This window comes from Protopterus annectens, chromosome 11.part0 (assembly GCF_019279795.1).
Source record: "Protopterus annectens isolate FY-2018-M chromosome 11.part0, PAN1.0, whole genome shotgun sequence".
NCBI lineage: Eukaryota > Metazoa > Chordata > Ceratodontiformes > Protopteridae > Protopterus > Protopterus annectens.
This window is the reverse complement of record NC_056745.1, coordinates 1,109,506,770-1,109,519,430: the sequence shown is the minus strand read 5'-3', so window position 1 is coordinate 1,109,519,430 and position 12,661 is coordinate 1,109,506,770. Positions and strand designations below refer to the sequence as shown.

The window sequence follows — 12,661 nt, the reverse complement described above, 5'->3', positions numbered from 1 at the left end:
TGGTTAAAAATACAAACAGCTAGCTTTTATAAGTAAGTCTACTTATGGAAGTAGATGTGTAGTATAATATAAAAATTATGGTGAGATCTTGAGATAATTCACATTCTTCACACAATTGCAAATGTAGCTACAAGACTAGGGTCCCAAAGCAAACAAAAAAATGCAAACAGATAACCTTTTTGGCTAAAACATTAAAAAAAGTAGAAAAATATCACCACAAAGGTTACTATAATTGCAACTTAAATATTTAAGCAAAATTGAAAGTAGACGCTTTTTTCATACCTTTTTGATGAAAGCTTGTTTCTCACATTTCATGGATTTTTCACACCTCTGCAAGTCTTGTATAAAAGGATCTGGGTGAGCATAGCTCTCTGTTGGATACAGCAGGCTTGGTAGAGAGGGATCCAATCAAATAATGCCAATATTGGAGCTCTAGCTCTATGACTGTGAGCTGCAGGTTAATAATCCCAGGTAGATTAGAATTGCAGAAACTTTAGCTTAATGCCTCAGTGGGGATGAGACAGACTCAAAGAACAGGGGAACAGAAAAGCACTGGAATGTACTTTAAGCAAGTAGATGATTAGCAGGCTATAAGAACTGGAAAATAAACAGGTGTAAAATCAATGAAGCATCAGTCCTGGAAAGGAATATACAATACTTACACTACTTCAATTCTACCATAGTCTGAGGCACAAGACTGTGCAGAAATTTTCCAGTAACACTGTTTATGGAAAAATGGAGTAACAAATGAGTATATTAAGCTCAGCTCTGGCACTAGTTTAGAGTTCTGCAGCAACTGTGAATGAAACTGCAAGACTAAAGCCTCAGTCAGGGTTCAAAATACAAGCAGCTTTTACAGATAATTCTACTTATGAAGATAAAGTGTCGTATAACGTATAAATGATGTCAGGACATCCTGTGTAGGATACTGTCAATTTTTACTAATATGATAGACAATGAAATTATCAAGATTAACTCCCCTAATCAAGTTTCCAGGCTGAAACTGGCAGAAACCAAAGTAAGGTGGCTGGTATAGTTCTTGGGCTGAAGGTCCTTAACTTAAATATCATTACAGGTAACTTGTTATAAGATGGAGGTGTTGTAAGTAAAACTACGATGGAGTTTCTGGTTAGAGGCTTATTGTCCCTGCTTATTTGAAATGTCTCTTTCTGAAACTGGTACGCCTTGTTTGCTGTAGCATAGACTAGATTCAGACCTGCTGAATCTAGCTTTGTTTGTATAACTTGAGCACTAATCCAGGCCATCTTTTTTTGGAGAACGTTCCCCTGCACACTAGTGACAGGAGTGTGCAGTTAGAACTTGTCTGATCAAAGACTGCTGGAACAGGGCTCAGTTTTTAGCTCTTACTGCATAATTTGTTTAAATTAGTTTGCTCATTTGCTACTGTTATAAAAAAAAATACACTTTATGCATCGCCACTTAGCTAGGGTTAAACTATTCCCGGCACCATAAAATCTGCTATTCCAATTTTCCCTTAGAACTAGTCAGTTTTTTAGTTTTACCACTAAAATCTGTTTCTTTGAACTCAGCACTTGTTCAGAACTCATTGTAAGCACTAAATAAGCTACTAATTACTACAGCACCCAACTTTCCTCACTTATCTAGAGGAAAACAGCTTTTAGTACTTAATAAATAAGCAACTATCCAGGCATGTCTAAGGGTCAGCTCCCGGTGTTTTCTCCTGTCTACCTGATGAATCTGGGCATCTTGGGGCAATGCAGCAATTGCCTCATGTACACAGACAACCCTCTCCTCCTACCACCCAACACTACAACCTGTGAGAGATGAACTTATATAGCCATACTGGAAGCAAAGGTCTCTTCACCCAAGACTGGACTAGGCAGTCGAGAGGAGAATGTAAACACTTGCACTATACCACACTCATCACATAGTCCCTCAAAACCTACACCACCAAAACACACACATAGAAACACAAAACACACACCTACATTCACAGAGGCTCTCAATAAAAATCTGCCCAAGCAACAAAGCCCTCCAAAGCAGAAATGCATGCAACCTCCACCCCACAACACAACCCAAATGACACATAGCCCACAAACTCAGTGTGCCACTCAACCACAGCCCATAAGGCATAACAACATACCCAATACTCTAGTCATAGGTGACTCTATAGTCAGGCACACTGATGTTCCACTCACCAGGCTAAACAAGGAGAAAGTTACTGTCAGCTGCCTGTCAGATGATCCAACACACAATGCACGCACTCAGGTCACTCCACAACAATTATAAATATGACTCTGTCATTGTCCATGTTGGTGTGAATGATGTGAGACATACTTCCCTGGACTACATGAAAAGAGACATGGAGGAGTTCTCTGATCTTGTAGCCCAGGCAGGCATGACCCTAACCCTGAGTAGCATCCTGCCAACACTCAGAATAGTACCACAGTACAAGGACAAAATTATTGACTTCAACAATTGGCTAAGCTTCTGGTGTCATTCTAAGGGGATCCAGTATCTGTCTGCCTGGGATGACATGATCGACAGACCACAATGCTTTGCCAGAGATGGCCTGCACCTGTCGCCCTTGGGATTCCGGATACTGGCTAAGGCTCTTGCCACCAATATAGTGCCTTTTTCAGGCAAGGTTCAAATGACAAATTCATCAATGTAACAGGTACAAGCAAACAAAATCTGACGGTAATGCTACTTAATGCTTGAAGTCTAAACCTCAAAATGGACTCACTTGAGGCACTCCTTAAAATGGAGAACATTGACATCTGTGCAGTGTCAGAGACCTGGTTCAAGGCTCCTGAGAGCACCCCTGCATTACCAGGCTATAATTCATACCACACCTTTCGGCCACCTAACCTGGACCGAAACACTAATGGTGGAGGCGTGTCCATATTTATTAAGGATACTCACATCTTCAGGCTAGTTGCTCAGAATAATGCATCCGAGAATATCCAAGTGCAACTAACTCTGGGCAAGACCGCAATCCAAATTGTAGCTTGCTACAGATCCCCCACCATGCCCCAGGATTCCCACTCCTCATTTCTAGATACACTGGAAAATATTAGGGTACAACCCAACACCCTAATAATGGGCGATGTCAACTATCCCAGCATTAACTGAGAAAACTACTCATGTACCAACTCTTTTGCTCAACATTTTCTGGAATTCATAAATTCCAGCACCTTGGATCAACTTATCCACACCCCCACCAGGGGTAGCAATATCCTAGACCTGGTCATTGCCAACATGGGTGACCGGTGTTCCACACCAAAGGTCAATTACTCATTAGTCAGATCCAACCACAAGCTAATCATCCTAGAGGTCCCCACCCCCTATTAGGGAAACTACCGTAAAACATTTCTCCAAAGCCAGCTTCATGCTTCTTAAGACAGAAGTGGCAAATTTCACGACACCCATGCAGATGGACAATAGAGGTATGACTGCTGAATCCTACACAATTGCACTTTATAAGCACTTATACGAGTGCATGGATCATGCTATCCCTAACAGAACTAAGATGCTATCCTCCAAAAAAAATGAAGCCGATCTGGTGGTCCTCTGCCATAAACAAACTCTACAACAGAAGAAAGAAACTTTTGCAAAAAAAAAAAAAAGAGTAAAATCCCATGATTTGAGGAACTCCCTTGTCAGCCTCAGTAAAAAGCTGAGATCCCTCATAAAATCCTCCAAAGCTACTTACGAAAACAAAACTGCCACTAATTCTAAAGACAACCACAAAGCATTCTATAGCTATGTCAAGAATCTCAATAGCAACACTCAGATCTGTTCTGAGTTACAGCACAATGGTGCTAAATATACAGAACCAACTGATATTGCCAACATCCTGGCCGATAGGTTCAGTGCTAACTTTACCCCCTCTCACCTCCTAAAGGGCCCATCTCTATACCGGAAGAATGCAAAGTTCCTGTAATCATGGCTGCACAGGTAAAAACCACACTCTCCAAAGCCAAGAACACAGCATCCATGGGACCTGACAACATTCCAGGCTTTGTTCTACATGAACTACAGAGCAAACTGGCACCCCACCTAAGGCTTTGTGCCTCACTTCAGGCTTTGTGCCTACTGAATGGCGCACAGCAACGGTTATCCCACTCCACAAAGTGGGAGCCACCATGGACCCCAGGAACTACCGCCCCATTAGACTGACGAGCCTGGTCTGCAAAGCCCTGGAAGGTATCATCATGGAACTTATAAACAAAGACATTGGTAATCTCCAAACTCAGGACCCCACCCAGTTCGGGTTTGTAAAAGGCAGATCATGTCTCCTAAACCTGACAGACTTCTTTGAAGCAGTCACCAAAGCCATAGATGCGGGTAAGGTAGTTCACACAGCCTATCTAGATCTTGCCAAGGCTTTTGAAACCATCCCCCACTCTGGAATTATATATAACCTCACTAAACTAGGTATAAATCCCTATGTCACAAGATGGGTTGCCAACTGGCTCACTGACAGAATACATACTGTGAAAGTAGCAGACTCCCAATCTGACTTCAGACCAGTGACAAGTGGAGTACCACAGGGTTCAGTACTGGGTCCACTCCTGTTTAATATCTACTTCTGTGAAGTACAGGCTAACACAGACGGTCTTTGGCTAATGAAGTTCGCAGATGACTGCAAACTAGGAGTCATAATCGAAACTCCTAATGATGTGGACATCCTACAAAATGGTCTCACTGAGACAGATGCCTGGTGTCAAAGCCATGGCCTCAAGCTCAATGCCAAAAGTGCATTGTCTTCCCGTTTGGTAAAAACTCTGGGCCCATGAACTACAACATAGGCAGTAGTAAACTTAACACTGAAAGTGTGATAAGAGACCTTGGGACACAGGTGAACAGTAGTCTCTCCTTTGATAATCACATCGCCACAGTAGTCAGGAAATCCTTCTACGTGGCACACCTCATCACAAAAGGTTTCTCATCCAGGAAAAAAGTGGTCATTGTTCCCTTCTACTAGTCACTCATTAGATCCATTATAGAGTACAACACCCTTTTTGGTATGTACCTCACAAGACATCTACAACAACTGGAAAGACCACAGAAATACTTCACAAAGAGGATTACCGGCCGAAAGAAGGATGCCCTATGCATACTGTCTCAAAAATCTCCAGCTTTATTCCATCACATATCACCTACTCAGAGGCAATCTCTGCCTAACATACAAAGCTATGTCAAACCCAGAGCTGTTGGATATGCTCCACTTAAAGAAATCCCAATCCCTCTGAGCTACATGCTCTAGGGACCTAAACCTTGTCACCACAATAAACAGAACATGCTGGAGGGAGAGATTTCTGTCCCAGAGACTTCCCATACTCTGGAACAAACTACCTATCTATATCAAACAAAGCTCCTCATTAGCACTCTTCAAGAAAAATCTTGATGATTGGATGGGAAATAGGAAATTCACCCTGGGGATCACTTCTGTGGCTCTGCTCGACAGTAGCACAGGAAAATAATTTTCTTGGGTGGCGAAAGCCAGGGTACCTTTTTGGCTAGGCTTATATAGGCCCTAGGGCCAATAGCCTAGTACCTACCTATGAACCTATTACTAGGTTTGCTAAGTTTTCCAGCTTAATAAGAACAGAACCTCAACATTTGTTCAGACACCAGATGATATTTCAAAGGCTAGTCTTCACAATATTACAATAGGGAAAGAAAGTTAAAAAAAAATAGATTTGAGTTGAATATTCTGATTTATATAACCACCCCCCCAATAAAGTTCAAAGCGCTCAAAACTGCTATGGTGTTTTAGTTATTGGTGCCTCCCTGCTAGAAAAAAAAAACATAAAAAGGTTGATAGACCATTTGTTTTTTCTCTTTGCAATATACTCATATGTGAGTGTCTGTATACTGAAAGGAACATAATGTGGAAAGACTCATAAATTAGGTATTACGCAAACAATAGAACATGCAGATGGGTGAGAATCACTGGAAATAAGAACCACAAAGAATCACTAAAAATATAGATGTTCTAATCAAAAGGAATTATTTGATACCAACAGTCAAGAAAGGAGATGGAATAAAATAGCTAGCATAGTCAAAACAGAAAAAGGCAAAAATAACACTAATCATGTAAACAGCTATACCTGGTGATTACAATGTTCTGTGTACAGAAAGAAGGTCAGATTTCAAAAAAGGCTGCTCTCAGAGTAAGCGACTTACTCTAGTATAAGCCTGCCCCAATTCTGAAAGACTTGCTCTCAGTCTAAGTAACTTATTCCAGTGCAAGTCAACTCTGATTCTAATAGACTTGTTCTTGGTATAATTTACTTACTCCTGTTTAAGCTTCCATGATTCTAGAAGACTTGTTCTCGGTGTAAGTGACTTACTCCAGTTTAAGCGTGTTCTGATACTGAAAGACTTGCTCTCAGTGTGACTTAGTCCAGCATAAGCTTGCCTTAAGTCTGAAAGACTTGTTTTAGTGTAAATGATTTACTTAGGTATAAGGCCTATCATTTATTAACAGGTTTTCACTGGTGACCAGAGTCCAAAGGATTTGCTGTCAGTGTAAATGATTTACATTGAGAGCAAGGCTTTTGGATTTGGGCCCATAAAGTCATTAATTCTTTCATAACATAATCTTGTTTTTCCCTATTTCATTTACATATATTGTCCACTTTTGTAACAATTTTTTTCAATTACAGATCCCATTTCTCTTTTTTCTTTTTCAAATAACCAGTTTTAGAAGTTGACTACATCTCATCATATTTACTTTTCAAAAACCTGGCTAATATCTTTCTATCATTATACTTCACAATCCTTAACATTCCATAAATATATAAGAAACAATGAAACCACTGGATTGACAAGGAAATACACCTTTTTCAGTTTGTCATATATCACCTGATTCTTGACTGAATTTAATTTGGACCCCCAAATCATGTTAAATGCTATCTGTGATAACCTACATTCTAACTCAATAGGAAAACCAAACTGAACACAGATAGTTCAGTTCCCCCAAAATTACTGTACTAACCAAATAGGCCTTTTTCTTAAAATTCAACCTTAAAGTACACCATATTTTGTTTATTTCTTGTATCACTTCCAATAATTTTTCACATTGCTTCTTCATTACCTTATAACAACAAAAAACAAGGCCCAGTACTTCAAAATCTCTTCTGTTAAAATATATACCTGCATTGCTTTTAATTTCCCCTAAAACCTTTACATTTCTCTTGATTAATCTTTAAGTCCAATCACTTTCTAGACTTCTTCTTATCTCCACTAGCCATCTAATATTTTTGTCAGTAAAACTAAATTGACTGCATAACACAAAAATAATGGCAAGCTTACTTCTTCCCCCTTATATATATAACTTCCTTCCACCAGTTCATTGCTCATGGTTTTTAATACTGTATTCATTATTAAAGCAAATAAAATACTAATAAGTGGACATTCTTGTCACACTCCCCCTTTTATTCTTATCTTACTTGTAATCCATCCATTAACCACAATACTACTCCTATGATTTTCATAAGCTAAACGTATTACCTTTACATCCCTTTATTTATTTTTACATGTTCTCAGAATTTACCAAATCTAATTATGTGCTATATTATCAAGTGATTTTTTTCCACATCACACCCCAAAATTCTTACCCATCATTTAATTCTACAATATACTTTACTTATTTAATAATTAATAGTAACTCATGAATTTTCTTTTATGTCAAACACTCCTTGATTACAAATTTCTCTCATAACCTTCAAAAATCTATCTTGTATGATCCCATAAAGGTCTCAAAATCCATAATCCTTAAATCAATCGGTCTCCAATTTTGAAAACAAATTCTTATTTCTCTTCTTCCATAACAATTTCACCACTCCTTCACATGTTTCCACATGGATAACCTCTCTTTCCATTCATTTAACATACATACCTAACATTTCTTTTTTTCAATATTCATATCTTTATAAAATGTATAATCTATTATATCAGGACCTGATGTGATGCTATAATTACCTCTTCTTAACACATCTATAAATTCTTCTAAAGATATTTATAATTCTTTATTTTCCTTCTTAGTAATTGAGGCTGACTTACATTCTACATGTTCCCTGACCATGTTTTCTTCATATTCCCTTTTTAAGTAATCTAACACTTCTTTTTATTAATTCCTTCCTATCCCATGACTAATCTTCCATCCAATGTCATAACTTCTTCCAACATCATGCACTGATTTTTACTTTTCCCCAAATATGGAGGCATTTCCCTTTTCATATCCTGTACACCATGTAGTAAACATTGCTGTCATTTTAATAAACTTTTAATCTTTTCCTTATTCTCCTAATGTATCTCTTTTCTTAAAAAATTCAGTATTAACTTGCCATCTCATCTGTTTGTAGCTTTCTATTTTATAATTCAAACTCTCTGTTTCTACCTCCATGTATATATCTTTGTATTTCTTTTCATAGACCTAGCACCATTTTACCCAAGTATTATACATAAACCTTATAAATGTGTATTCTTTCCATAACAAACTTGCTTCCTTCTCTAAAACTGCCTTATGTATATTTAAGCCATTTCATTTATTTGTACCTTTCTCTTCTCTGATCACATAATCACATTTTCACTACATCCTACTTTAATCCAAATTCTACAGTGATCTGAAAAACCTGACTTTAATTGTTCCATTTGACCTCTTTTAACATCTCTGAAAATAATAGATAACCAATTTCAGTTGTCATATTTACCCATTCATACATAAAATACTTTTCTTTCCCCATTATTAATTGACCAATTTTCATTATCTCTTTAACTTTTTTAATATCCTTTGTCAGATTGTTTTCTTTCCTTAAACTGCAATTCATATTCCCACAACAACTATACCCATACTCATGATTATACATGGTATCATCAAATTAAACAAATCTTCCCTTTCTTAACTTTAGTATATGGGGTCTATATGACTTTGTGGAATCACAAATCAGCAAACCTCTATTCGTCAAACACCTGTTCATCGATTCTACTAATCATCAAACTGAGTTTTCAGTGAAAATTTTCCTAGGGTGAACAAACGGTTGGTCACCATCTGGAATTTGCCCTTTTCCCCACTGTAGTGTGATCACAGAGTTGGTATATTTAGTTGGCGCACACCTGGGTAAGTGCTAAGTTTTATGGTTTTGTTCACGGTCACTAGGGTGTACTACCATTGTTTTGACATAGGAAGCATTTCACTGAAAAATTAGTTTGATGATTAGTAGCTTTGATGAATAGGGGGGTTTGCTGATTTGTGATTTGACGAAGTGATATAGACCCCAGTATATGCCTACACTGGCTGTCCTACTGAAATATTGGGAATTGTTATGCTGACTGCCAACAAACAGAAAAAAACATATCAAAAATCCTGGAGGAGATCAAATCTCAAACATTGATCTTCTTCTTTAAGCTTATTTTTTGCAGAGGGGCAAAAACCCCTTGATCTCTAAACTTATATATACTAACTCTGAGATTGCCATACTTCAGAGAAAAGGGAATATTCCAGGAATTGGGTATCCTCGACTTGGCATATGTAAGCCCATTTTTTCAGCCGTTCAATCTCTATATTTCGTGACTCTCTCGAGTGGGTGCTGATATTTCTAATGGTTACCTACATATTACTGTTACTCTACAAAGTTGTGTCTTTTTTAATATTCACCACTGATATTCTGCTTGCTTTTACAATCACATGATTTAAGATTACAATTTCATTCTTTTTATAAAGTATAGCTAGCCCTAAGCATTGTTCAATCCCAAAATTCCACACAATCTCATTATTCCATAGCAAATCTAACTGCTTTTTCTTTTAATTATTCAAATATGTAGTGTCTAATAAACATTAATATCTACATCAATCATTTTACCCCACTGATAAACACTACATTCATTAGTTAATTCATTAAGCTATTTATTCTTACTGAAACTAAATATAAATCATCTGTCGCCTTTCTTTTTCTCTCTTATCTATTGATTATTTTCATTTGAACTGCTGTCATCTAAAAACTGTCTTCTTCTGTACTATTTTCTATCTGTAAACCTTTATATTTATCTTATGCAAATGCAAAATTCATTTGTCTGTTCTTATCCACTCCCTTTCGTACTTCACCATTAGACACTTCCTTCTTACATGATTCTTTTGTCTCACTAACGTTTCCTTCATTATCATTATTTGCCATTTAATTTTCATCATATGCATTTTCAATGACATTTCACGTGACATTTTCAATTAAAATCTCCATATACACATTATTTTCTCCCTCATGTCCCTTTTTTCTCCACAATCCAGACAGACTTATACTTTTTTATATCGATAACATTCTGCAACAATATTTTTGATTGCATGATCTTCTTGCTCACACAGGGCACACTTGCTTTTTTCACACTGCCCAATTAAACATTCATCTTCCCTATAAAACTTTATCATGCAATGGAATCTGTTCATAATCCCCTGAGGGGCTTAAACCTTTTTCACCTTTCCTCATGAAAAGTTAATTCTCTTGTTTCTGCATTTTTTGGTTATCCTGGGAAAGGTTATGTGACTTTCATTAATAATAGTCTTCAGTCTAATACTCATATGCTTAATCTCTGGTCAACAGACATGAAAGAAGTACGAGACTGCAGAGCTTTCTGCCAGCACAGGCACAAACTCTGAATAATTTGTACCCAGTAACATTTTCTCTGCAAAGCTAAATAAATATGATAGTCAGTCAATTTTAAATTCTGTCCAAAATAAACTTCACAAAGCCACTGCTCCTGTTCAGATGCACTGAAAAGGGTTTCCATTGCTGTTGATAAGGTGTGTGAAAATTGTACTAAAATCTTAGTGTACAGGTACTTAAACTGCAATTATTTGTTACTGATGAAGATTAATGAACTGATGAAATTATGGCTGTTATTTTTACAAGGGCATTTATTTGCAGTACCACACAGATATGGTAATCTGACAACTATCATTTTTTAAATCTTTGTCAGAATTTGATGTTTTTATTTACTGATTCCAGAGGAAGTGGATTCAATTACTTTGCATGCAGGCAGGTAAAGATTTTCTCCTTTGTGATTTTGTGGTTCTAACAAGGGTATACTAGATATCTGGTATATAAGTGTCTTAGTGCCCATGAAACTGAAATCCTGTAAAAATGGTTTATTGAACTATGACATACTGAAGTATGGATCATACAGAATAATTCTCCAAAAATGTATTTCTTTATGTAAAACAGAGGCCAAAGGTCAGTAATTGGAATGATCATTTGATTCTGTAAGAGTTGTGAGGAAGTGCAGGTTTCTCACATAAGTGACCAGTGTGTACAACAGATATAACGAAATACAGAAACAAAACACATACTTAAATGGTTAATTCATATACATCTGTGAATCAGAGACCACAACTACATATCAAACTTTTGTGTAGTGACTTGCACCCATTTCTGTCTGAAACATATGGCACTGATTAATCTTGTGAAATATGGTTTAGTAAATCATTATATGCCAACTGTCACAGCCACACTTTAAAACTTTCTGGAGAAAGTATATTCCTGTGCTTACAAATCAAATTCACAATCACAGCACAAAATTCAGAGCTGACCACTTTAGCTGTACTCAGTTCACAACACAGAGGGCACAAAAATGAAAAAAGGAAAAAAAGAAAATCTGTATTGTGTAGTTATAACTTTGGATTTAAATTTATGAAAGCAAACTAATAATGCTGATAAGATATGTCTTCATCACAACTTTGGAACAACAAAGTTCTGTCTTATGACTATAATAAGCCATCTTAGAAACCTTGTACATTAGTTAATGTGCCATTTCAGCTAAAATGACATTTCAACCTTAATATGGTTTGTAATAAATGTCTTATCTATAAGGTAACTTCTGAAAACAAGTTTCTTAAAAAGTAAATGAACAAATACTGAATAGGAAATTAAACATTACTAGAATATATTTCACCTGTAGTCATGTAATACAAGAGCTGCACACAATTAAATACCATTTTTATGAGTGACGTGAGCTACGTTTTTCTACATTACCTTCTTGAATTAATTCTGTTTGCTATGCTTTCAAACTACCTCCCTTATATCAGGTTTACTAACTTTTTATATTTTCTACTCACCTTATCCAAGATATACTTGTTCAGATATGGCATGTACCCCTGGCTAGAGACTGGACCATCATCATTATCCCGAAAATGTTCTTCCAGTGCTACTGGGTCATGGGGAATATTCAGTGCTGTGTACAAATTGTGGGACAAAACCTAAACAGAAGAATAAATAATAGAATTAAAGCAAACACACAGTTTAACAGTAAATTCCTTTAACTCTTCATAAACTGTCACAATCCTTTGATAAGTGTTTTCTGAAATGGGTGATAATAGCAATTTTTTATTGCTCAAACACAGTATGCATCCAAACATTTAAATGACTCTAAGTATTTTACAAAGTAGACATTTTGGGCCAGATTAAGAGAAGTAAGCAAAGAGTTTTTTGTTAGCCTACAAACAAATTCATCATAAGTTATTACTTCAGGAGTTCCACATGCTTCTGAAGATTTGCAAGTTATCTTAGAACTGTCTTTCTTCATGCAGTGACCCATTGCTTCCTGTAACCTGATTCCATAGCGATGTCAACCTAAGGGGCGCACTTCATCATCATCATGGTCATTATCTCAGTGATTG

The 12,661-nt window shown here is 36.8% G+C and overlaps 1 protein-coding gene across 1 annotated transcript in view; it reads right to left on the bottom strand.

Annotated features, from left to right (window-relative positions):
* LOC122815715 (differentially expressed in FDCP 6 homolog) overlaps positions 1–12,661 on the bottom strand; it is a 762,040-nt gene that overhangs the window by 478,940 nt on the left and 270,439 nt on the right. The window contains exon 2 of the mRNA XM_044088463.1: positions 12,101–12,241. Coding sequence (XP_043944398.1) covers positions 12,101–12,241 — 141 coding nt within the window. The remainder of the gene's footprint in view (positions 1–12,100; positions 12,242–12,661) is intronic.